Source organism: Ranitomeya imitator, chromosome 10, assembly GCF_032444005.1.
Source record: "Ranitomeya imitator isolate aRanImi1 chromosome 10, aRanImi1.pri, whole genome shotgun sequence".
NCBI classification, from domain to species: Eukaryota; Metazoa; Chordata; class Amphibia; order Anura; family Dendrobatidae; genus Ranitomeya; species Ranitomeya imitator.
In genome coordinates, this window is record NC_091291.1 from 46,950,560 (window position 1) to 46,977,549 (window position 26,990).

General features: G+C 49.7%; 1 protein-coding gene across 1 annotated transcript; it reads left to right on the forward strand.

Moving 5' to 3' along the window:
* The first annotated feature begins 213 nt into the window (after nt 1-213).
* On the forward strand, nt 214-26,560 carry KDELR1 (KDEL endoplasmic reticulum protein retention receptor 1). The gene is made up of 5 exons (XM_069741887.1): nt 214-401; nt 14,363-14,463; nt 14,595-14,753; nt 24,170-24,422; nt 25,839-26,560. The coding sequence occupies exons 1-5, from the start codon at nt 311-313 to the stop codon at nt 25,871-25,873; spliced, it is 639 nt and encodes a 212-aa protein (XP_069597988.1). The 5' UTR covers nt 214-310; the 3' UTR covers nt 25,874-26,560.
* Nucleotides 26,561-26,990: the final 430 nt, after the last annotated feature.

Sequence of the window (26,990 nt, forward strand, 5' to 3'; positions counted from 1 at the left end):
TCCGTCTATGTGAGCGGAGCCCGGCCGTGTCTGCACCGTGTCCTCCGCCGTCACCGGACCGGGTGTGTGCAGTGCACCGTGTCCTCCGCCGTCACCGGACCGGGTGTCTGCAGTGCACCGTGTCCCCCTGCCCTGTACCGTGTTGTTTCTGTGTGTGGCCGCGCAGTTCCTGGTTCCTCCCGTGGCGCCGCCGGCTCCCGCCTCCTCCTCCCTCCGGAATCCTGCCCTCCTCCCACTCCCGGCCTAGCACACACAGCCTCCTGCGGCCTCCAGTGCGACCTGTCACCGACACTGCGCGGCCCCGGTCAGCATGAACATCTTCAGGTTCCTGGGGGACATCTCCCATCTGTCCGCCATCATCATCCTGCTGCTGAAGATCTGGAAGACCCGCTCCTGTGCCGGTAAGTGCACACAGCCGCCTCCGCCGGCCGGAGATGCCGGTACTCGCTCAGTATGTGCCGGATCACAGGACGTCGGGGCTGGTGACGTGGAAGCTCCACTACGGTGTGTTGGCTGCCGGCACTGCACCTCATCCGGAGCGGAAATCACAGTGCTGCACATCCTGATGGCTGTGCTCTGTAATCTATCCCCGATGGCTGTGCTCTGTCCTCCTTCCCCGATGGCTGTGCTCTGTCCTCCTTCCCTGATGGCTGTGCTCTGTCCTCCATCCCCGATGGCTGTGCTCTGTAATCTATCCCCGATGGCTGTGCCCTGTACTCCATCCCCGATGGCTGTGCTCTGTCCTCCATCCCCGATGGCTGTGCTCTGTCCTCCATCCCCGATGGCTGTGCTCTGTCCTCCATCCCCGATGGCTGTGCTCTGTCCTCCATCCCCGATGGCTGTGCTCTGTACTCCATCCCCGATGGCTGTGCTCTGTCCTCCATCCCCGATGGCTGTGCTCTGTCCTCCATCCCCGATGGCTGTGCTCTGTCCTCCATCCCCGATGGCTGTGCTCTGTCCTCCATCCCCGATGGCTGTGCTCTGTACTCCATCCCCGATGGCTGTGCTCTGTCCTCCATCCCCGATGGCTGTGCTCTGTCCTCCATCCCCGATGGCTGTGCTCTGTCCTCCATCCCCGATGGCTGTGCTCTGTCCTCATCCCTGATGGCTGTGCTCTGTACTCCATCCCCGATAGCTGTGCTCTGTCCTCCTTCCCCGATGGCTGTGCTCTGTCCTCCATCCCTGATGGCTGTGCTCTGTCCTCATCCCTGATGGCTGTGCTCTGTACTCCATCCCCGATAGCTGTGCTCTGTCCTCCTTCCCCGATGGCTGTGCTCTGTACTCCATCCCCGATAGCTGTGCTCTGTCCTCCTTCCCCGATGGCTGTGCTCTGTACTCCATCCCTGATGGTTGTGCTCTGTCCTCCATCCCCGATAGCTGTGCTCTGTCCTCCTTCCCCGATGGCTGTGCTCTGTCCTACATCCCCGATAGCTGTGCTCTGTCCTCCATCCCCGATAGCTGTGCCCTGTTTTCCATCCCTGATGGCTGTGCTCTGTAATCTATCCCTGATGGCTGTGCCCTGTCCTCCATCCCTGATGGCTGTGCTCTGTAATCTATCCCTGATGGCTGTGCTCTGTCCTCCATCCCTGATGGCTGTGCTCTGTCCTCCATCCCCGATGGCTGTGCTCTGTCCTCCATCCCCGATGGCTGTGCTCTGTCCTCATCCCTGATGGCTGTGCTCTGTACTCCATCCCCGATAGCTGTGCTCTGTCCTCCTTCCCCGATGGCTGTGCTCTGTCCTCCATCCCTGATGGCTGTGCTCTGTCCTCATCCCTGATGGCTGTGCTCTGTACTCCATCCCCGATAGCTGTGCTCTGTCCTCCTTCCCCGATGGCTGTGCTCTGTACTCCATCCCCGATAGCTGTGCTCTGTCCTCCTTCCCCGATGGCTGTGCTCTGTACTCCATCCCTGATGGTTGTGCTCTGTCCTCCATCCCCGATAGCTGTGCTCTGTCCTCCTTCCCCGATGGCTGTGCTCTGTCCTACATCCCCGATAGCTGTGCTCTGTCCTCCATCCCCGATAGCTGTGCCCTGTTTTCCATCCCTGATGGCTGTGCTCTGTAATCTATCCCTGATGGCTGTGCCCTGTCCTCCATCCCTGATGGCTGTGCTCTGTAATCTATCCCTGATGGCTGTGCTCTGTCCTCCATCCCTGATGGCTGTGCTCTGTCCTCCATCCCCGATGGCTGTGCTCTGTACTCCATCCCCGATGGTTGTGCTCTGTCCTCCATCCCCGATGGCTGTGCTCTGTCCTCCATCCCCGATGGCTGTGCTCTGTCCTCCATCCCCGATGGCTGTGCTCTGTACTCCATCCCCGATGGCTGTGCTCTGTCCTCATCCCTGATGGCTGTGCTCTGTAATCTATCCCTGATGGCTGTGCTCTGTACTCCATCCCTGATGGCTGTGCTCTGTCCTCCATCCCCGATGGCTGTGCTCTGTACTCCATCCCCGATGGCTGTGCTCTGTACTCCATCCCCGATAGCTGTGCTCTGTCCTCTTTCCCCGATGGCTGTGCTCTGTACTCCATCCCCGATAGCTGTGCTCTGTCCTCCTTCCCCGATGGCTGTGCTCTGTACTCCATCCCTGATGGTTGTGCTCTGTCCTCCATCCCCGATAGCTGTGCTCTGTCCTCCTTCCCCGATGGCTGTGCTCTGTCCTCCATCCCCGATGGCTGTGCTCTGTCCTCCATCCCCGATAGCTGTGCCCTGTTTTCCATCCCTGATGGCTGTGCTCTGTAATCTATCCCTGATGGCTGTGCCCTGTCCTCCATCCCTGATGGCTGTGCTCTGTAATCTATCCCTGATGGCTGTGCTCTGTACTCCATCCCTGATGGCTGTGCTCTGTCCTCCATCCCCGATGGCTGTGCTCTGTACTCCATCCCCGATGGTTGTGCTCTGTCCTCCATCCCCGATGGCTGTGCTCTGTCCTCCATCCCCGATGGCTGTGCTCTGTCCTCCATCCCCGATGGCTGTGCTCTGTACTCCATCCCCGATGGCTGTGCTCTGTCCTCATCCCTGATGGCTGTGCTCTGTAATCTATCCCTGATGGCTGTGCTCTGTACTCCATCCCTGATGGCTGTGCTCTGTCCTCCATCCCCGATGGCTGTGCTCTGTACTCCATCCCCGATGGCTGTGCTCTGTACTCCATCCCCGATGGCTGTGCTCTGTCCTCCTTCCCTGATGGCTGTGCTCTGTCCTCCTTCCCTGATGGCTGTGCCCTGTCCTCCATCCCTGATGGCTGTGCTCTGTGCTCCACATCCCTGATGGCTGTGCCCTGTCCTCCATCCCTGATGGCTGTACTCTGTCCTCATCCCTGATGGCTGTGCTCTGTCCTCATCCCTGATGGCTGTGCCCTGTTCTCCATCCCTGATGGCTGTGCCCTGTTCTCCATCCCTGATGGCTGTGCTCTGTAATCTATCCCTGATGGCTGTGCCCTGTCCTCCATCCCTGATGGCTGTGCTCTGTAATCTATCCCTGATGGCTGTGCTCTGTCCTCCATCCCTGATGGCTGTGCTCTGTCCTCATCCCTGATGGCTGTGCCCTGTCCTCCATCCCTGATGGCTGTGCTCTGTAATCGATCCCTGATGGCTGTGCCCTGTTCTCCATCCCTGATGGCTGTGCTCTGTAATCTATCCCTGATGGCTGTGCTCTGTCCTCATCCCTGATGGCTGTGCCCTGTCCTCCATCCCTGATGGCTGTGCTTTGTCCTCCATCCCCGATGGCTGTGCTCTGTCCTCATCCCTGATGGCTGTGCTCTGTCCTCATCCCTGATGGCTGTGCTCTGTGCTCCACATCCCTGATGGCTGTGCCCTGTCCTCCATCCCTAATGGCTGTGCTCTGTCCTCATCCCTGATGGCTGTGCTCTGTGCTCCACATCCCTGATGGCTGTGTTCTGTAATCTATCCCTGATGGCTGTGGTCTGAAATATATCCCTGATGGCTGTGCTCTGTCCTCCATCCCCGATGGCTGTGCTCTGTCCTCCATCCCCGATGGCTGTGCTCTGTCCTCCTTCCCCGATGGCTGTGCTCTGTCCTCCATCCCCGATGGCTGTGCTCTGTCCTCCTTCCCCGATGGCTGTGCTCTGTCCTCCATCCCCGATGGCTGTGCTCTGTCCTCCATCCCCGATGGCTGTGCTCTGTCCTCATCCCTGATGGCTGTGCCCTGTCGTCCATCCCTGATGGCTGTGGTCTGAAATATATCCCTGATGGCTGTGCTCTGTCCTCCATCCCTGATGGCTGTGCTCTGTCCTCATCCCTGATGGCTGTGCTCTGTGCTCCACATCCCTGATGGCTGTGCCCTGTCCTCCATCCCTGATGGCTGTGCTCTGTCCTCATCCCTGATGGCTGTGCTCTGTCCTCATCCCTGATGGCTGTGCTCTGTCCTCATCCCTGATGGCTGTGCTCTGTCCTCATCCCTGATGGTTGTGCTCTGTCCTCATCCCTGATGGCTGTGCTCTGTCCTCATCCCTGATGGCTGTGCTCTGTCCTCATCCCTGATGGCTGTGCTCTGTCCTCATCCCTGATGGCTGTGCTCTGTCCTCATCCCTGATGGCTGTGCTCTGTCCTCATCCCTGATGGCTGTGCTCTGTCCTCATCCCTGATGGCTGTGCTCTGTCCTCATCCCTGATGGCTGTGCTCTGTCCTCATCCCTGATGGCTGTGCTCTGTCCTCATCCCTGATGGCTGTGCTCTGTCCTCATCCCTGATGGCTGTGCTCTGTCCTCATCCCTGATGGCTGTGCTCTGTCCTCATCCCTGATGGCTGTGCTCTGTGCTCCACATCCCTGATGGCTGTGCCCTGTCCTCCATCCCTGATGGCTGTGCTCTGTCCTCATCCCTGATGGCTGTGCTCTGTGCTCCACATCCCTGATGGCTGTGCCCTGTCCTCCATCCCTGATGGCTGTGCTCTGTCCTCCATCCCCGATGGCTGTGCTCTGTCCTCCATCCTCGATGGCTGTGCTCTGTACTCCATCCCCGATGGCTGTGCTCTGTCCTCATCCCTGATGGCTGTGCTCTGTAATCTATCCCTGATGGCTGTGCTCTGTCCTCCATCCCGATGGCTGTGCTCTGTACTCCATCCCCGATGGCTGTGCTCTGTCCTCATCCCTGATGGCTGTGCTCTGTAATCTATCCCTGATGGCTGTGCTCTGTCCTCCATCCCCGATGGCTGTGCTCTGTCCTCCATCCCCGATGGCTGTGCTCTGTCCTCCATCCCCGATGGCTGTGCTCTGTCCTCCATCCCCGATGGCTGTGCTCTTTACTCCATCCCCGATGGCTGTGCTCTGTAATCTATCCCTGATGGCTGTGCTCTGTCCTCCATCCCCGATGGCTGTGCTCTGTACTCCATCCCCGATGGCTGTGCTCTGTACTCCATCCCCGATGGCTGTGCTCTGTAATCTATCCCTGATGGCTGTGCTCTGTCCTCCTTCCCCGATGGCTGTGCTCTGTCCTCCATCCCCGATGGCTGTGCTCTGTCCTCCTTCCCCGATGGCTGTGCTCTGTCCTCCATACCCGATGGCTGTGCTCTGTCCTCCTTCCCCGATGGCTGTGCTCTGTCCTCCATCCCCGATGGCTGTGCTCTGTCCTCCATCCCCGATGGCTGTGCTCTGTCCTCCATCCCCGATGGCTGTGCCCTGTCCTCCATCCCTGATGGCTGTGGTCTGAAATATATCCCCGATGGCTGTGCTCTGTCCTCATCCCTGATGGTTGTGCTCTGTCCTCATCCCTGATGGCTGTGCTCTGTCCTCATCCCTGATGGCTGTGCTCTGTCCTCATCCCTGATGGCTGTGCTCTGTCCTCATCCCTGATGGCTGTGCTCTGTCCTCATCCCTGATGGCTGTGCTCTGTCCTCATCCCTGATGGCTGTGCTCTGTCCTCATCCCTGATGGCTGTGCTCTGTCCTCATCCCTGATGGCTGTGCGCTGTCCTCATCCCTGATGGCTGTGCTCTGTCCTCATCCCTGATGGCTGTGCTCTGTCCTCATCCCTGATGGCTGTGCTCTGTCCTCATCCCTGATGGCTGTGCTCTGTCCTCATCCCTGATGGCTGTGCTCTGTCCTCATCCCTGATGGCTGTGCTCTGTCCTCATCCCTGATGGCTGTGCTCTGTCCTCATCCCTGATGGCTGTGCTCTGTCCTCATCCCTGATGGCTGTGCTCTGTCCTCATCCCTGATGGCTGTGCTCTGTCCTCATCCCTGATGGCTGTGCTCTGTGCTCCACATCCCTGATGGCTGTGCCCTGTCCTCCATCCCTAATGGCTGTGCTCTGTCCTCATCCCTGATGGCTGTGCTCTGTGCTCCACATCCCTGATGGCTGTGTTCTGTAATCTATCCCTGATGGCTGTGGTCTGAAATATATCCCTGATGGCTGTGCTCTGTCCTCCATCCCTGATGGCTGTGCTCTGTCCTCATCCCTGATGGCTGTGCTCTGTCCTCATCCCTGATGGTTGTGCTCTGTCCTCATCCCTGATGGCTGTGCCCTGTTCTCCTTCCCTGATGGCTGTGCTCTGTAATCTATCCCTGATGGCTGTGCTCTGTCCTCCATCCCTGATGGCTGTGCTCTGTCCTCATCCCTGATGGCTGTGCCCTGTCATCCATCCCTGATGGCTGTGCTCTGTAATCTATCCCTGATGGCTGTGCTCTGTACTCCACATCCCTGATGGCTGTACTCTGTCCTCCATCCCCGATGGCTGTGCTCTGTACTCCTTCCCCGATGGCTGTGCCCTGTACTCCATCCCCGATGGCTGTGCTCTGTACTCCATCCCCGATGGCTGTGCTCTGTCCTCCATCCCCGATGGCTGTGCTCTGTCCTCCATCCCCGATGGCTGTGCTCTGTCCTCCATCCCCGATGGCTGTGCTCTGTACTCCATCCCCGATGGCTGTGCCCTGTACTCCATCCCCGATGGCTGTGCTCTGTACTCCTTCCCCGATGGCTGTGCTCTGTCCTCCATCCCCGATGGCTGTGCTCTGTACTCCATCCCCGATGGCTGTGCTCTGTCCTCCATCCCCGATGGCTGTGCTCTGTCCTCCTTCCCCGATGGCTGTGCTCTGTCCTCCATCCCCGATGGCTGTGCTCTTTCCTCCTTCCCCGATGGCTGTGCTCTGTCCTCCATCCCCGATGGCTGTGCTCTGTCCTCCATCCCCGATGGCTGTGCTCTGTCCTCCATCCCCGATGGCTGTGCTCTGTCCTCCATCCCCGATGGCTGTGCTCTGTCCTCCATCCCCGATGGCTGTGCTCTGTCCTCCATCCCCGATGGCTGTGCTCTGTCCTCCATCCCCGATGGCTGTGCTCTGTCCTCCATCCCCGATGGCTGTGCTCTGTCCTCCATCCCCGATGGCTGTGCTCTGTCCTCCATCCCCGATGGCTGTGCTCTGTCCTCCATCCCCGATGGCTGTGCTCTGTACTCCATCCCCGATGGCTGTGCTCTGTCCTCATTCCTGATGGCTGTGCTCTGTAATCTCTCCCTGATGGCTGTGCTCTGTCCTCCATCCCCGATGGCTGTGCTCTGTACTCCATCCCCGATGGCTGTGCTCTGTCCTCCTTCCCTGATGGCTGTGCTCTGTCCTCCTTCCCTGATGGCTATGCTCTGTCCTCCTTCCCTGATGGCTGTGCTCTGTCCTCCATCCCCGATGGCTGTGCTCTGTCCTCCATCCCTGATGGCTGTGCTCTGTACTCCATCCCCGATGGCTGTGCTCTGTCCTCATTCCTGATGGCTGTGCTCTGTAATCTCTCCCTGATGGCTGTGCTCTGTCCTCCATCCCCGATGGCTGTGCTCTGTACTCCATCCCCGATGGCTGTGCTCTGTCCTCCTTCCCTGATGGCTGTGCTCTGTCCTCCTTCCCTGATGGCTATGCTCTGTCCTCCTTCCCTGATGGCTGTGCTCTGTGCTCCACATCCCTGATGGCTGTGTTCTGTAATCTATCCCTGATGGCTGTGGTCTGAAATATATCCCTGATGGCTGTGCTCTGTCCTCCATCCCTGATGGCTGTGCTCTGTCCTCATCCCTGATGGTTGTGCTCTGTCCTCATCCCTGATGGCTGTGCTCTGTGCTCCATATCCCTGATGGCTGTGCTCTGTAATCTATCCCTGATGGCTGTGGTCTGAAATATATCCCTGATGGCTGTGCTCTGTCCTCCATCCCTGATGGCTGTGCTCTGTCCTCCATCCCTGATGGCTGTGCTCTGTCCTCCATCCCTGATGGCTGTGCTCTGTCCTCCATCCCTGATGGCTGTGCTCTGTCCTCATCCCTGATGGCTGTGCTCTGTCCTCATCCCTGATGGCTGTGCTCTGTCCTCATCCCTGATGGCTGTGCCCTGTCCTCCATCCCTGATGGCTGTGCTCTGTCCTCATCCCTGATGGCTGTGCTCTGTGCTCCACATCCCTGATGGCTGTGCCCTGTCCTCCATCCCTGATGGCTGTGCTCTGTAATCTATCCCTGATGGCTGTGCTCTGTCCTCCATCCCTGATGGCTGTGCTCTGTCCTCATCCCTGATGGCTGTGCCCTGTCCTCCATCCCTGATGGCTGTGCTCTGTAATCGATCCCTGATGGCTGTGCTCTGTACTCCATCCCTGATGGCTGTGTTCTGTAATCTATCGCCGATGGCTGTGCTCTGTACTCCACATCCCTGATGGCTGTGCTCTGTCCTCCATCCCCGATGGCTGTGCTCTGTACTCCATCCCCGATGGCTGTGCCCTGTACTCCATCCCCGATGGCTGTGCTCTGTAATCTCTCCCTGATGGCTGTGCTCTGTCCTCCATCCCCGATGGCTGTGCTCTGTACTCCATCCCCGATGGCTGTGCTCTGTCCTCCATCCCTGATGGCTGTGCTCTGTCCTCCATCCCTGATGGCTGTGCTCTGTCCTCCATCCCTGATGGCTGTGCTCTGTACTCCATCCCTGATGGCTGTGCTCTGTCCTCCATCCCTGATGGCTGTGCTCTGTCCTCCGATTGCTGATTCTAGTTGCATCTTCCCATTACCCTGGAGCCGATATAGCATCCATAAAGGTGTGTTCACACCTACACGTGTGACCCTGCGGATTTGTAGTGAATTTGCCTTATACATAGGAAAAATCCACACAAAGAAAATCCTAGTGGCCGTGTGATCTGTATATGCCGTGTACACGGTGAGTACACCGCTTCAGTTCTTATGTAAAGGGGGGTTTCATTTTCAGAAAACATCGGTTCCCAGGTGCAGGTACGGTAATTTTAAAAGCAATCAGAGCTTTCCTCCTCCTCCCTGGGTCCAGCCCAGAGTCTACGAGCTGGACCAGGGGAGGGTTGATTTAGGACACCTTTTTTTTTTTTCTGAAAACCTGAAACCCCTTTAATATATTGACCTAGCCCCGGATATTGAGTTCACGGATTGTGCCTTTTAGCATTTTGTTACCAGCAGTATATTCTGTGGATTGTGGGGGAGGAAAATCCGCTTCATCTTCCAGTAATAGCATTTTGGAAACCTCACTCACACGCCGTGTCTAAAATCCCCGGCGCTGCACATCTGAATCCTGCACTTTGTCCCCTTTATGACATTTGCAACATTTCCATAAAGATATTTGGAGTAGTTTTTTTTTTTTTACATTTGGATCTGTGAATAAGTCCTGTAGGAAAATACCTTTAACAATCTACAATAAAAGTTATAGCTTAAAGGAAAGGTCATCCGGTTTTTTGCTACCCCGTCTTAGAGCAGCATGATGTAGGTGCAGAGACCCTGATTCCAGCCATGTGTCGCTTACTGGGCCGCTTGCTGCAGGTTTGATAGGAATTTAAAGTGAATCTGGCTACAAGTTTCAGCGAACTAATCTGAAATCCGCATAATGTAGAGGCCGAGATCCTGATTCCAATGATGTATCACTTACTAGGCTGCGTGTTTTAGTTTTGCTAAAAATCAAATTTTTCTCTGCTGCGGATCTGCCAGTTCTCTCAATGTGGAGTTTCTGCCTATGCACAGTGTACACAGAAAGCAGCCAATCAGCGGTGTGGGCGGGGTTATACAGAGTTCAGCACTCAGAGAACTGTGTAAGATCTGCAGCAGAGAAAAGTGTGATTTTTATCAAAACTACAGCTAGCAGCCCAGTAAGTGACACATCGCTGGAATCAGGATCTCTGCCTCTACATTATGCAGGTTTCAGATTAGTTGGCTGAAACTTGTTGTCAGATTCCCTTTTATTTTAGTGCTGGCACTGCCTACTACACTGTGAGCTCCTGGCTGCTCAGCACTAGGACAATGCGGCAGAGCCGCTTCCCTGGCAGCCCTACCTGTCAGTCAGGTGCTCGCCTGCCCTATAATGTCTCCCTGTAGCGTCTGTACCTTAGAGATGGAGTGCGGTGTAACGTCCTGCCCAGTCGCAGCACATCATTGAACGGGCTGCACCCTGCTGCTGTGAATCGCATGAGGTTCTTCCCAGAGAGGTTTCCTCCGGTGTCGTCTACGTAAAGTCTGAAGTTCTGTAATCTGCCATTACTCACAGATGAGAGGCCTTCAGTGGTGGCAGCTGATGGTATCGCTCTAATTTACTAGGTATATAAATATAAGAACGGCAGGACGCCTCCTCATAGACCGCACGTGGCATACTATATTCTGGACAGGCTGCATGGTTTTCTCCAACCAGCGGACTGTAAAGCAGTAACTGGAAATACAAAAAACTGAGTTGTTTTCCTCCCTTCCATGATTAGGTGTCATTACCCAGCTTTCCTCTGACCCTGAGCGATACACAATCCATCATTATAGAAGTATATTAATACCATAGATAATGGATATAATAACCTTTAGCATAGAGGTGCAGGTCACTGCAGGCGCCATTTATACACTTGACTGCTGCAGACAATCACGGCCCTCAGCAGGGATGTATTGCCTATGTGACAGGAGACAGCTGAGGCCGGTGATTCCTGCAGCGGTCACTTCCATATCTGGCACATCACCGCAGCAGGGAAGAGAGTCTGGACCAGAAGGACAGCCGCGCAGAAGCTGCAGAGGTTTGTTCAGGTGAGTAATGATTTATTTTTTTTCCGATTTACGACACCCCTTTGAAATCCTTCCTGAGATTATTCTTGTGTAAAAGCTTTAAATAGTCAAAATATTTAAGGTCAACTTGAACTTGTGCCTAAATTTTGCGACTTTTGCAGTGTAGATACCAGTTTTGCCAAAATGTGCAGAGTTGGCATGGCTAGGGTACACGGCTAGAGCTTCATGGCTAGAGGTGCACGGCTAGGGCTACATGGCTAGAGGTGTACGGCTAGGGCTACATGACAAGGGGTAGACAGCTAGGGCTACACGGCTAGAGCTTCATGGCTAGAGGTGCACGGCTAGGGCTACATGGCTAGAGGTGTACGGCTAGGGCTACATGACAAGGGGTAGACAGCTAGGGCTACACGGCTAGAGGTACATGGCTAGAGGTGTACGGCTAGGGCTACATGACAAGGGGTAGACAGCTAGGGCTAAACAGCTAGAGGTGCACAGCTAGGGCTACATGACAAGGGGTAGACAGCTAGGGCTACACGGCTAGAGGTGCACAGCTAGGGCTACATGACAAGGGGTAGACAGCTAGGGCTACACGGCTAGGGTAACACGGCTAGGGCTACATGGCCATGACAAGGGGTAGACAGCTATGGCTACACGGCTAGGGCTTCATGGCTAGAGGTACATGGCTAGAGGTGTACGGCTAGGGCTACATGACAAGGGGTAGACAGCTAGGGTTACACGGCTAGAGGTACATGGCTAGAGGTGCACGGCTAGGGCTACATGACATGGGGTAGACAGCTAGGGCTAAACAGCTAGAGGTGCACAGCTAGGGCTACATGACAAGGGGTAGACAGCTATGGCTACACGGCTAGAGGTACATGGCTAGGGCTACATGACAAGGGGTAGACAGCTAGGGCTACACGGCTAGAGGTACATGGCTAGAGGTGCACGGCTAGGGCTACATGACATGGGGTAGACAGCTAGGGCTAAACAGCTAGAGGTGCACAGCTAGGGCTACATGACATGGGGTAGACAGCTAGGGCTAAACAGCTAGAGGTGCACAGCTAGGGCTACATGACAAGGGGTAGACAGCTATGGCTACACGGCTAGAGGTACATGGCTAGGGCTACATGACAAGGGGTAGACAGCTAGGGCTACACGGCTAGAGGTACATGGCTAGAGGTGCACGGCTAGGGCTACATGACATGGGGTAGACAGCTAGGGCTAAACAGCTAGAGGTGCACAGCTAGGGCTACATGACAAGGGGTAGACAGCTAGGGCTACACGGCTAGAGGTACATGGCTAGGGCTACATGACAAGGGGTAGACAGCTAGGGCTACATGACAAGGGGTAGACAGCTATGGCTACACGGCTAGAGGTACATGGCTAGGGCTACATGACAAGGGGTAGACAGCTAGGGCTACATGACAAGGGGTAGACAGCTATGGCTACACGGCTAGAGGTACATGGCTAGGGCTACATGACAAGGGGTAGACGGCTAGGGCTACACGGCTAGAGGTACATGGCTAGGGCTACATGACAAGGGGTAGACAGCTAGGGCTACACGGCTAGAGGTACATGGCTAAGGCTACATGACAAGGGGTAGACGGCTAGGGCTACACAGCTAGAGGTACATGGCTAGGGCTACATGACAAGGGGTAGACGGCTAGGGCTACACGGCTAGAGGTACATGGCTAGAGGTGCATGGCTAGGGCTACATGACAAGGGGTAGACGGCTAGGGCTACACGGCTAGAGGTACATGGCTAGGGCTACATGACAAGGGGTAGACAGCTAGGGCTACACGGCTAGAGGTACATGGCTAGAGGTGCATGGCTAGGGCTACATGACAAGGGGTAGACAGCTAGGGCTACACGGCTAGGGCTACACGGCTAGAGGTACATAGCGTGGGCTACATGACAAGGGGTAGACAGGTATGGCTACACGGCTAGAGGTACATAGCTAGGGCTACATGACAAGGGGTAGACAGCTAGGGCTACGCGGCTGGCGCTACACGGCTAGAGGTACATAGCTAGGGCTACACGGCTAGGGCTACATGACAAGGGGTAGACAGCTATTACTACACAGCTAGGCTACACGGCTAGGGCGTGCGTGACACTGGGATTGTGGTGTCCCATTGTAATATCACATTTAATGATTTCCTATGGTGTCTCATTGCACTTTACCATGACTCACTATAGACTTTAATGCAAATTTACTGCAATTTGTTTTTTTGCAGCAAAATCATAGCTTTAAAATAGTAGTACAGAACTAGGCTGCAGAAATGTTTTTGGTCGTGTCACTTGTCTGAGAATTAATGTATGAGAAATGTCGCAGTGTAGGTCCATGGTGACCGATTCCCTATAAAGTGCCACTCCAGCTGTGTGCTTTCTTTCCTCCAGTAATGTGTGTCCAGTGTACGCGTTTCCTGCCGTTTCCAGCACTGCTCCCGTCCTCTCCTGCATCATCTCCAGCTCACAAAGTGTTATTGGTTGGATCAGAAGTCACTTTTGTCAATGTAAACCTATGAGACTCACAAAAAGCTGTCATTGAATATTAAGAAAGGAACTAAAGGTCCGCGGTGTCAGCCGGCAGAAAGAGCTGCGGTCACATGATGCAGGAGAGGAGCGGAGCGGCGCTGGAAACGGCAGAAGCCAGGCACCCGGTACATAATTTAATGCATGCACATTACTGAAAGCTAGCAGATGGGGAAATAAAAAAACAACAACACTGCAGTGGTACTTTAAGGGCTAACTAAGCCTAGTGTAAAGGGTAAAAGATAATCTGATGTGGGACCTATCTAATGTGCCGCAGTTATAACTGTAATGAATGTGCGTCCGGCCGGTTTATTATCCATTGTTTTTCTCCTCTGCAGACCTCAGCAGGTGACGCCATTACTCCTCTTTTTGCACTTGTATGACTATTGATCACACCGATAAGCATTCCCTACCATACCTGGCTACACATCAGTGTATATGAAATTGTGAGAGTTATGGCCTGCATGGAATAATGATCTTCCAGGAGTCATTAACCGTGCTCGTCGTATTCGAGAGGTAGCAGTAAAGGAGGCTCCAGGGACACTAACACTAAAGCTGCTCTGATGAAGAGGATCAGGCCATCCCCAGTCGCATTCTACGAGCTTTTCTCAAGAAGGCTTAATTGAAATTTATGTTGACGAACAGGTTGTTGCATTTTATTTCAGATATTAAAGAAATGTTCCAGAACATGAAAGTGTCAGGAGCACTTAGATTTTTTTTTCCTTTTCCTTGAAAAACCACAAAGCACAGAGAAATGTCATCCTGATAAAATAGGCTGCATGGGGTGAACAGAACAAAGGTATCTTATCCTCCTTGTAGGACCCCATACACATGTGGACAGGATGTGTCATTACTTTCTTTGTTTCTCTCTTTTAGGCATCTCTGGGAAGAGCCAGATCCTCTTTGCGATTGTGTTCACCTCTCGATACTTAGACCTGTTCACTAACTTCATCTCCCTCTACAACACCTCTATGAAGGTAATTCTTCACCACAATTTATTATCCGTCTTGTGCATGTTTGCTGAATACTCCAAAATGGATACATAAAAGATAGAATCTCTTTACCTACCTCCTATTCTATGCTCTATTAATCCTATTTTTATTCCCAGCTTGTTTATGTTGCGAGCTCGTATGCCACAGTCTGGATGATCTACAACAAATTCAAAGCTACCTATGATGGAAACCATGACACCTTCCGCGTGGAGTTCCTTATTGTTCCCACGGCTATATTGGCTTTCCTGGTTAATCACGATTTCACTCCTCTAGAGGTAAAGACAAGTGAGATATTTATATTCCTGCATTGGTTTAGCTGTTTAGTGACACTTATAGCTCCATCTCGTCCCAGTGACTTTGTCCTTTTCCTTGTGATTTACTATTTTACAGTACCATTTTCTTTACACTTATTAGTGAGGTTCCACCAATACCAAGAACTACTGAATTGTGACCCTGGTTAAGGCCTCACTTACTGCTGTATTGACAAAAAGAAAATATTAAAATTCTATAAAGACTCGTTTGCAAGGAGACAAACTAGATAATTGCCCTGGGCCTCCACCCCCCAGGGACGGGCCCCCAGCCAGTGGCATGCCACTAATAGCAGCAGAGTACGTGACGCCATGGGGCCCGGTGCTTTGGCTCTGGGCACACCCTCACCCGGCATTGTGCATTCAACTATATCAGCGACCAGGATGCCAATACAGTTGAAAGCAATGATGGAGGAGGGAACTTGTCCGCTCCCTCCCAATCATTCTCCCTTGTCGTCTGATGTCTCAACCAGCGGGCACGATAACGTCACTTCATCGCGCCACGCTGTGTCAGGCAGTGGAACTGCTGACGGGGGGATAGGCGAGTATGTATTTATTGTTTAAACTTAGTGAGTACATTGTGGGGACCATAATACTGTACGGAGGACTATTGGGTGCATTATACAGTATGGAGGACTATGGAGTGTGCTTTATAGTATATGGAGGACTATAATGTGTACAAAATGCTATATATAGGACTATGGGGCGTTTTATACTATATGAAGGACTATGGGGTGCATTATGCTATAGGACTATGAAGTTTCATCATAGTATATGGAGGGCTAAGTGGGGTACATTATATTATATGAAGGGCTATGGGGTGCATTATAGTATATAGAGGACTACAGGGAGTGTATTTACTATATGAAGGACTATGGGGTTGCATTATACTATATGGAAAGCAGTATGATGACCATTATACCATACCATGTCTCTCATACTGTGTGGGGGCCATTATTCTGTTTATTGGGCTGTGTGGGGTAAATTATACTATGTCTCTGTATGTATGTGCTCCGTCCATGCATGTGTCTGTATGTAGGTGCTCTATGTACATGTGTGTTTACGTGTGTGTGTAACATGCAGCTTGTGTATACATGTGTGTCACATACTGTGTGTGTTTAGCATCCAAATTTCTAAATGTCGGTAGCACAGATAAAAGTCCACAGGTGGAAACATCAGCAATCGCCCAAGGAATAAGCAAAATGCTTTTTGACGTCGCTGGGGCAAACTGCAGATGTGCTGCTGACAGAATGATATCATATGGGTGTATGGGAACAGATTTATCTGCCGGAGATCGTTCTGTGCCCAAAAGAGGCCCTGAAACAAGCACAGAACGACTTCAATATTGTCGCTTTTTCAATGGCCTGAACTCAGCTCATGTAAATGTTTCTGTGTGATGGTGCAAGATGTCAGTATTTAGGGTCCCAATGTAAACTTTTAACCAGGGCCCCACTTTGTCTAAAACCGTCCCTGGAGATACGTCCCAGCTAATACCTGTATTTCATCCTGGGTCACAGCTAAAGCTGCAATCTAGGCCCTGCACTCGGCATTAATACAAGGCTGGGATCGCAGCTCTAGCTGCAGTCTAAGGCTACGTTCACATTTGCGTTGTTGTGTGTTGCGTCGGCGACGCAACGCACAACGCATGCAAAACGCATGCAAAAACGCATTGTTTTGTGACGCATGCGTCCATTTTTGGCCGATTTTGGACGCAAAAAAAATGCAACTTGATGCGTCCTCTGCGCCCTAACGCTTGCGCCAAAAAAGACGCATGCGTCACAAAACGCAAGACAACGCATGTCCATGCACCCCCATGTTAAATATAGGGACGCATGCATCGCCGTGGTTGCGCCCGATGCACCGCAAATGTGAACGTAGCCTAACCTGAGAATTCCTGGGTTAGAATATGTAAGTTGAACATTTGTCGGCAGCTCTCACTTCACACAGAGCTTTTGAGGGTGCTACCTCAGCCTAGATCACTGATAAAGCATGGTCTGTTGGAATTAAAATTAGAAAAGAGATTATTCAAATCTGCAAAGCAAATTAACCCCTTTACGTCTCATGACATATAAGCACGTCATAGGTGGGGTTCCGGCGATGAGCTCCCACCTTTTCAGGCACATGACAGCTGATTGGATAAGCTGTCATGTGCCCCTAACAGCCGCTGGTGGAATCGTGATCCACCTGCTGTTGTTGACATGTTAGATGTCGCTGTCAATCTCTGATAGCGGCATTCAACATGTACACGCCTGAAACGTGTAACCGCGCCCATCGGCACCCCCGTCACATGATCGCAGGGTGCCCAATGGGTTTGCATGACAACCTGGGGTCTGCAGGAGACCCTCGTGTGTGTGTCATTGCCGATCTATGAGCGCCATCCTGTCTCTGGCATTCATAGCAACTGATTATTTCTGCTACATCTAGCGGGGTTGAAGCTCTGCTATGTGTAGCACAAGCGATCAGAAGATCACAGCTTCAAGTCTCTTAAGGAGACAATTGAAATAAGTAAAAAGCAGAAAAAATTATTTTTTTATCAATGCTAAAAAAAATATGAAAGTTCAAATCATCCCCCTTTTTGCCCCATTCAAAATAAAACAATAAAAAATAAAGCAAAAAATATAAATTTCGTATTGCGGCGTACAGAAATGCAGATCTATCAAAATATGAAAAGAATTTATCTGATCTGTAAACGGTGTAACGAGAAAAAAAAATCAAAACACCAGAATTGCATTTTTTTGGGTCACCGCAACATTGCAATAACAGCCAATCAAAACATCATATCTAGCCCAAAATGGTATTAATTAAAACATCAGCTCGGCGTGCAAAAAATGAGCCCTCACCCAGCTCCAGATCCCGAAAAATGGAGACGCTACGGTCTCGGAAAATGGCGCCATTTTTTTTTTTTATTTCTTATAAATTTCAGATTTGGTTTTCACAACTTCAATAAAACAGAACGTAGACATGTTTGGTGTCTATAAACTCGTAATGACCTGGAGAATCATAATGGTAGGTCAGTTTTAGCATTTAGTGAACATGGTAAAAAAAACAAACAAGTAAACAGTTGTGGAATTGCACTTTTTTTTTTCAATTTCACCACACTTGTAAGTTTTTTTTCATTTTCCAGTACCTTATATGGTAAAATCAATGGTTTTATTCAAAAATACAACTTTCCCCGCAAAAAACAAGCCATCACATGGTCATATGGACGCAAAACTAGAAAAAGTTATGTCTCTTGGAAGAAGGGAAGCAAAAAACAAAAACGGAAAACCCCAAGGTGGTGAAGGGGTGAAAACAGAAATACGTTATTGTGACTTCATTAAAATAGTAGTATGGGCATAAAAAGTATCAGACGTGTTTTGAGTCTAGCTGGCTCTTATTCGCAGATCCAAATAGGACAAAAGTAGTAGTAGTCCTAGCAGTTTTGTCATTTTTTTAACTATATCTACGATTAAGAGTCAGCTAGGCTCGATACGCGTCTGATATATTTTTCATGCCCACGCTACTATTTTAATGGTCACAATAATATTTGCTTTTAATTTGCTTTCCTAGATTGAAAAACCTTTTTTCACAACTTTGAACAAAGCTGCTCACATGCGTTATTATCCATGCATAGTGGAGTGGATTGCCGAGTAAACCAGGCTGAATAACATACATATATTGGGGTGAGCTGTATGATATAATACTCTGTTTTTCGCTGCGTTTCAGGCTGAGAAAAAGCTAATTCATGTGATGCCTCCCCCTTCTTCTGCCACCAGCCAAGGTGAAGGGGCTGCGTGGGAGCAGACAGGCTGAGATAAAGCTAATTCAGGCGATGCCTCCCCCTCCTTCTGCCACCAGCCAAGGTGAAGGGGCTGCGTGGGAGCAGACAGGCTGAGATAAAGCTAATTCATGTGATGCCTCCCCCTTCTTCTGCCACCAGCCAAGGTGAAGGGGCTGCGTGGGAGCAGACAGGCTGAGATAAAGCTAATTCATGTGATGCCTCCCCCCTTCTTCTGCCACCAGCCAAGGTGAAGGGGCTGCGTGGGAGCAGACAGGCTGAGATAAAGCTAATTCAGGTGATGCCTCCCCCTTCTTCTGCCACCAGCCAAGGTGAAGGGGCTGCGTGGGAGCAGACAGGCTGAGATAAAGCTAATTCAGGTGATGCCTCCTCCTCCTTCTGCCACCAGCCAAGGAGAAGGGGCTGCGTGGGAGCAGACAGGCTGAGATAAAGCTAATTCAGGTGATGCCTCCCCCTCCTTCTGCCACCAGCCAAGGTGAAGGGCCTGCGTGTGAGCAGACAGGCTGAGATAAAGCTAATTCAGGCGATGCCTCCCCCTCCTTCTGCCACCAGCCAAGGTGAAGGGGCTGCGTGGGAGCAGACAGGCTGAGATAAAGCTAATTCAGGTGATGCCTCCCCTCCTTCTGCCACCAGCCAAGGTGAAGGGGCTGCGTGTGAGCAGACAGGCTGAGATAAAGCTAATTCAGGTGATGCCTCCCTTTCCTGCCACCAGCCAAGGTGAAGGGGCTGCGTGGGAGCAGACAGGCTGAGATAAAGCTAATTCAGGTGATGCCTCCCCCTCCTTCTGCCACCAGCCAAGGTGAAGGGGCTGCGTGTGAGCAGACAGGCTGAGATAAAGCTAATTCAGGCGATGCCTCCCACTCCTGCCACCAGCCAAGGTGAAGGGGCTGCGTGGGAGCAGACAGGCTGAGATAAAGCTAATTCAGGTGATGCCTCCTCCTCCTTCTGCCACCAGCCAAGGAGAAGGGGCTGCGTGGGAGCAGACAGGCTGAGATAAAGCTAATTCAGGTGATGCCTCCCCCTCCTTCTGCCACCAGCCAAGGTGAAGGGGCTGCGTGTGAGCAGACAGGCTGAGATAAAGCTAATTCAGGTGATGCCTCCCCCCTCCTTCTGCCACCAGCCAAGGTGAAGGGGCTGCGTGGGAGCAGACAGGCTGAGATAAAGCTAATTCAGGTGATGCCTCCCCCTCCTGCCACTAGCCAAGGTGAAGGGGCTGCGTGGGAGCAGACAGGCTGAGATAAAGCTAATTCAGGTGATGCCTCCCCCTCCTTCTGCCACCAGCCAAGGTGAAGGGGCTGCATGGGAGCAGACAGGCTGAGATAAAGCTAATTCAGGTGATGCCTCCCCCTCCTTCTGCCACCAGCCAAGGTGAAGGGGCTGCGTGTGAGCAGACAGGCTGAGATAAAGCTAATTCAGGTGATGCCTCCCCCTCCTTCTGCCACCAGCCAAGGTGAAGGGGCTGCGTGGGAGCAGACAGGCTGAGATAAAGCTAATTCAGGTGATGCCTCCCCCTCCTTCTGCCACCAGCCAAGGTGAAGGGGCTGCGTGGGAGCAGACAGGCTGAGATAAAGCTAATTCAGGTGATGCCTCCCCCTCCTTCTGCCGCCAGCCAAGATGAAGGGGCTGCGTGGGAGCAGACAGGCTGAGATAAAGCTAATTCAAGTGATGCCTCCCCCTCCTTCTGCCGCCAGCCAAGGTGAAGGGACTGCGTGGGAGCAGACAGGCTGAGATAAAGCTAATTCAGGTGATGCCTCCCCCTCCTTCTGCCGCCAGCCAAGGTGAAGGGACTGCGTGGGAGCAGACAGGCTGAGATAAAGCTAATTCAGGTGATGCCTGCCCCTCCTTCTGCCACCAGCTAAGGTGAAGGGGCTGCGTGGGAGCAGACAGGCTGAGAATCTATGATTGTGATTCCCATCTTTTCCTTGTATAAGATTGGATTCTCAGAGTGATTTTTTTATTTATCTTTTATAGCAATTTAAAAAAGATTTTGTGTGCTTGTTAGGTATATAAAAAAAGAATGTCAAAACTGCAGTAATTTTGTGACGCAGTTTCTCACAATATGATTTTTGCAAAAACAATGTTGTTAAAATTCACATTACAAGAGCACAATATTTGTTATAATCATTGAATTGATGCACATTAGTGTAAAGGTGTGTGTGTAAACGTCAGTAAGTTGTCTATATATAGTGGGTACGGAAAGTATTCAGACCTCTTTAAATTTTTCACTCTTTGTTTCATTTCAGCCATTTGGTAAATTCAAGAAAAGTTCATTTTTTTTCTCATTAATGTACACTCTGCACCCCATCTTGACTGTAAAAAAAAAACAGAAATGTAGTCATTTTTGCTAATTTATTAAAAAAGGAAAACTGAACTATCACATGGCCATAAGTATTCAGACCCTTTGCTCAGTATTGAGTAGAAGCACCTTTTGAGCTGGTACAGCCATGAGTCTTCTTGGGAAAGATGCAACAAGTTTTTCACACCTGGATTTGGGTATCCTCTGCCATTCTTCCTTGCAGATCCTCTCCAGTTCCGTAAGGTTGGATGGTGAACGTTGGTGGACGGCAGGGTGGATTTGATTTAAATATAACTGATTTAAATCACGATTTAAATCACGATTTAAATCACTAGTCAGTAAGGCTTGATTTAAATCAGTGATTTAAATCAAAGTTTCTACCTAACTGAATTTGACTCCGCAGAGGTCCCAGCCTCTTCTTCACGGCAAAAATGTTACAACATGAACAGAGTTGAGAAAAAGACCTTAATCCTATTGTTCTACAAACCTATGAATACAGAATCAACCCCTTCAGTGCCAAGTCCAAGAAGTTAGACAATATGTTTCTGATTGTTTGGAGTGGAATAGATCTGCGCAACACAAGAAGAATGTGAATCTAAGTGTGAGGAGGAGGAAGGGCAAGCAGACAAGAAAATGAAAGTGAAACTTTGAGCACAATACTGCAGCATAGCCACAGACAGACAAGTCTGGATCTGTTTGTGTGTACGATCTGAGGTTTATTACATTCTTTCCTTATAATGGCAGCAGGCCGTAAAAGAGACCCAGTTTGGGAATATTTTAATGAAGCTCCTTCGGGAATATTTTAATGAAGCTCCTTCGCCTATCGGTAAGGCAGGCATGCGTGCAAAATGCAAACGATGCAACAAAGAGATGCAAGGCTTGGTTGTGCGAATGAGGCAACATCATGAGAAGTGCGGTGATGAAGATGAGTTGCACGCATGCCTGCCTTACCGATAGGCGAAGGAGCTTCATTAAAATATTCCCAAACTGGGTCTCTTTTACGGCCTGCTGCCATTATAAGGAAAGAATGTAATAAACCTCAGATCGTACACACAAACAGATCCAGACTTGTCTGTCTGTGGCTATGCTGCAGTATTGTGCTCAAAGTTTCACTTTCATTTTCTTGTCTGCTTGCCCTTCCTCCTCACACTTAGATTCACATTCTTCTTGTGTTGTGCAGATCTATTCCACTCCAAACAATCAGAAACATATTGTCTAACTTCTTGGACTTGGCACTGAAGGGGTTGATTCTGTATTCATAGGTTTGTAGAACAATAGGATTAAGGTCTTTTTCTCAACTCTGTCCATGTTGTAACATTTTTGCAGTGAAGAAGAGGCTGGGACCTCTGCGGAGTCAAATTCAGTTTTGAGAACTGCGTAAGTAAAGCGAGCGTCTGTGATAATATAGGAGAGAAACTGCCCACTAATCCTACAGAAACCTCTGGAAGAGCATGGCATTGTGAATGTTACACATATACAGCCTTTATTCTACTGAGTTAAACAACTCAGCTTTATCTCATGATGGAAGAACCTTTGGATGGTAAAATATTTTCCTCAAAAAGCAGTTTATTGAAAAAAATCCGATTTAAATAAAAAAAATCTGATTTAAATTAAAAAAAATCCGATTTAAATAAAAAAAATCCGATTTTTTTTAAAAAAACCATTGATTTTTATCCACCCTGGTGGACGGCCATTTTCAGGCCTCCCCAGAGATGCTCAATTGGGTTTAGGTCAGGGCTCTAGCTGGGCCTGTCAAGAATGGTCACAGAGTTATTCTGAAGCCACTCCTTTGTTATTTTAGCCTTGTGCTTAAGGTCATTGTCTTGTTGGAAGGTGAACCCTAGGCCAAGTCTGAGGTCCAGAGCACTCTGGAAGAAGTTTTCATCTAGGATATCTCTGTACTTGGCCGCATTCATGTTTCCTTCAATGACAACCAGTCGTCCTGTCCCTGCAGCTGAAAAACACCCCCATAGCATGATGCTGCCACCACCATGTTTCACTGTTGGCATTGTTTTGGGCAGGTGATGAGCAGTGTCTGGTTTTCTCCACACATACCGCTTAGAATTATCACCAATAGGTCTATCTTCGTCTCATCAGACCAGAGAATCTTATTTCTCATAATCTGGGAGTCCTTCATGTGCTTTTTAGTAAACTCTCTGCGGGCTTTCATATGTCTTGCACTGAGGAGAGGCTTCAGTCAGGCCACTCTGCCATAAAGGCCTGACTAGTAGAGGGCTGCAGTGATAGCTGACTTTGTGGAACTTTCTCCCATCTCCCTACTGCATCTCTGGAGCTCGGCCACAGTGATCTTGGGGGTTCTTCCTTACATCTCTCACCAAGGCTCTTCTCCCACGATTGCTCAGTTTGGCTGGATGGCCAGGTCTAGGAAGACGTCTGGTGATCTCAAACTTCTTCCATTTAAGGATTATGGAGGCCACTGTGCTCTTAGGAACCTTGAGTAGTGCAGAAATTCTGTTGTAACCTTGGCCAGATCTGTGCCTTGCCACAATTCTGTCAAGGAGGCTCTTTTATTTGAGGTCTCTTCCAACGCTGCAATATTTGTTTTTTTAATTTGCCCGTTATACCTGTAGTTTGCCCGGGGGGCATGTCTTTTCCCCCCGTACACAAACGCCTCCCAGCCATCACTCGGCCCCTCTGTGCGCCGCCTTCATTAATGTCCCCGGCGCCTGCGCTGTAAGTTCCCATCATGTGATGTGAGTCAAAGGGCAGCGCAAACTGTGCATGCCCGAAAAAGGAACTTACAGCGCAGTCTCCAGGGACGTTAATGAAGGCACAGGAGGCGGCGCCCGGAGGGGCCAAGTGATGGCTGGGAGGCGTATGTATCCAGGGGGAAAAGACATGCCCCCTGGATAGACTACAGGTATGGCGGGCAAATTAAAAAAAATGAGTATTGCAGTGTTGGAAGGGATCCCAAATAAAAGGGCCACCTTGACAGAATGCAGCAATAGTCCTGCACAAGGTGGCTATTTTAGTTAAAAACGCCAAGGGGGGTGACAGGTTCCCTTTAACGACACTGGTCGGACCTATATAAACTTTCCTTCACTGACGGACCCTCAGATAACCCATTCTGCAGCCAGCAAAAGACAGTACAATACAGGGACTATAGAAGGAAAATGGGACAAAACTTGTAATCATTCATAGCCCAAAATACATGCATTTAAGAAAAATAATGTCCCCAAAGGAGGGCCACCTGGTTGTATGATCTGTTTCGGACAGCACACAATGTAACCATTAGATCCGTAAATCTTATTGTTTATATAAAACTTAATATTTGTCATTTATTCACAGATTTTGTGGACATTTTCTATCTACCTGGAGTCTGTTGCAATTCTGCCCCAACTGTTTATGGTCAGCAAGACCGGGGAAGCGGAGACCATTACCAGTCATTATCTCTTCGCTTTGGGAGTTTATCGCACCCTCTATCTGTTTAATTGGATTTGGCGTTACCAGTTTGAGGGATTTTTTGATCTGATTGCAATAGTTGCAGGAATTGTACAGACCATCTTGTATTGCGACTTCTTTTATCTGTACATTACCAAAGGTGAGCCAGAATTGTGCAGAAGATGTGAAGTCCATTGTTGTCTCTGATGGCTGTTAAAACCAGCCGGAGTACTCCGTGTTGTGAGACCTACATCCTTCATTTATGTCATGTCCATAAATGTATAGTAGATGCAGATCCCACAAATGGGACCCACATGTATCTCGAGAAATGGACGTAGATGCCAGCCGGTGCCAGTGGATCCAGTGCCATTATTATCCTTGGAATGATCCCTTTCCTGAGACAGATGTGCGTCCTATTGTCAGATCATTTAGGGCATATCCCGCGGATGCAACATAAATGTACGAGGTGGGACTACCCCTATTAAAACAACGCTTAATCTAAAAATGAATGATCACAAACAGAATTAAAACTAGACCTCCCTCTTAAAGAGAAAACAAATTAAATTTTTTTTCCTGATCCCCCTGCGTTTTTCCAAGCAGAAGCTAGAGATGGTGTGTTTATATGGAGGGGAAAGGCTTAAGGGGGTTGTCCACTGTCGAAAACATATTAAAGTGGGAGGCTGTGCTGTGCACAGAGTAATAAGTAGCTGCATCTCGCCCTCGCGCCATGCCGATACAAGACCCCGGCTACCCATCCTTCTGCTATTTTGTGATATCCATGACCATAAAAGAAACACCACTTCGCTTTTTAATGCATTTGTTTTCAAAATTTGAAATTTGTTTTCAAAAAAGTTGTTGCCTAATTTTTTTTTACATATATTCATTTCCCTCCAAGTGTGTGTTTACATACAGTAGAACTTTTTTTTTTTTTTTTTTTTAGATATTTTTGTCCCAAAAAGTCTAAAAAAAAAACAAATAAAGACCAATTTTTGACTGTGCAAAATGTATGAATCAGTGCACCACTTAATGATTTGGACCAAATAAAAAAAGCTGCCACAAATATCACGGAAAAAAGAAGTGATCTAATAAAAAAAAAATTCACATATGATGAATCGGGACCTTAGTATTAATTTCTAAAGTACTTTAAAGGGAACCTGTCACCAGGTTTTCCCCAATATAAAGCAGTAATGTGAGGATTCACAAGTCTGCAGCCTCAGAGTGACTGCAGACTCGAGCGCCAAGCCTGTATGACGGCTTTAACTAATTAAAGGAAACCCGTCACCAGGTTTTTCCAATATAAAGTATGGCCACCACCTTTATGGCACCTTTTACTGCGTTCTAGTAAGCTGTCTGTAAGTCCAGAATTCCCTCTGCGTAGCACAAACAATACCTTTTGTATACGGTGCGATCCAATGGGCGCCACAGGTCTTTATCCGGCACCTCGTCTTACGTCACTCACAATGTATCCCACATGTCGGCCAGTTTATCATCTGAGGATTGTTATTGCTTTTTGGATGTGTGATTGTGGACGGCAGTATTAAAGCTCGTCTTTTTTTTTTTTTCCTTCTGATTCTAGTCCTAAAGGGAAAGAAGCTCAGCTTACCAGCATAAGAAGATCAAGCATGCACTGTCCTCCGCAGAATCCGCTGTGACGAGAGGAATCACTAAGGGAAAAAGATGGGTATCACTTAAAGTGTAAACTCCAGGGCGGAACGACACAAAACTGAACAGGAGCTGCTTTTCATTTCCACTACTCCTCAAGAAATACTAAAGACAGGATTCTTGAAGAAGAAAATAACTGTAAAGCTGACTGATACCTACACAAGAGACTGGACTTCAGTGTGTCAGCTATTTTGTAGTACGGGCCTTAAAAATCTAATCAGACACTTTCAAATAAGAATTTATTTTTTGTCCGTTTCCTAATAGTCTTTCATTTCCTATTTCACATCCCCGTCTTTTTGCTGGAGATGTAAGGATTTAAAAAAAAAAAAATAACAAATGTTCCCAAAAGTTTTATTTTTCTTTTTTAAATGTTGATTAAAGCTTTGTTAACCAGTATAGACGGGGCCTTCTCTTCCTTTTAATAATCAAATCCAATAAGAAGGTTTTTTTTTGCCTTTTCCCTATTTGCGAGCTACAGGTGTAAAAAATGGGTAAATTAAGTTTCAGCTGTTATTCGATGGTCAGATATTGTGTGTTTTATCTTGGCGAGAACAACACCGAGAATGAATTTTTGACATATTTGACTACAGTCTTTCTATGCAATGTTTTATATTCATTAAATAATGTTGAATTTCACTGCCCCTCTTTTATTTGTGCTGCTAGGTTACATGGGACTTTATTTACAGCTACAGGAAGCCACACATTTTCATTTGTAATTTATATAAAATATTGGAGTGTTTTTCTATTTTTTTTTTCTCACTTATGACAAAACCACGGAGAGAGGAGATCCGCACTTCAAGGACAGGAAACCTACAGAATAAAAGGTTGGTACCTCTCCCTCGCATCAGTTGGTTTCCTGTCCTTAATGGGGGAACCTTTCAGTGGGCGTTCCTGAAGAAAGAAGATGGACATTGGAAATATTCCAGGCCTGGCTAGTCGACTCAGGCAGTGAGGTTGCCTCTGCCCATGCAGAGCCCTGAAACTCCATCACTGGGTCCAGGGGACCTTCATGAGTGAGCAACATGAGCACAAGCTGTGGTGCCACACTTGGTCACTTGCCGGCTTT

What these genes read in the sequence shown, in the direction of transcription:
- KDELR1 (XM_069741887.1), top strand. Translation starts at nt 311, where the DNA reads ATGAACATCTTCAGGTTCCTGGGGGACATCTCCCATCTGTCCGCCATC. An exon ending in GAAGACCCGCTCCTGTGCCG is followed by an intron (nt 402 to 14,362) that starts GTAAGTGCACAC and finishes TCTCTCTTTTAG; the next exon opens with GCATCTCTGGGAAGAGCCAG. An exon ending in TTATCTGTACATTACCAAAG is followed by an intron (nt 24,423 to 25,838) that starts GTGAGCCAGAAT and finishes TTCTGATTCTAG; the next exon opens with TCCTAAAGGGAAAGAAGCTC.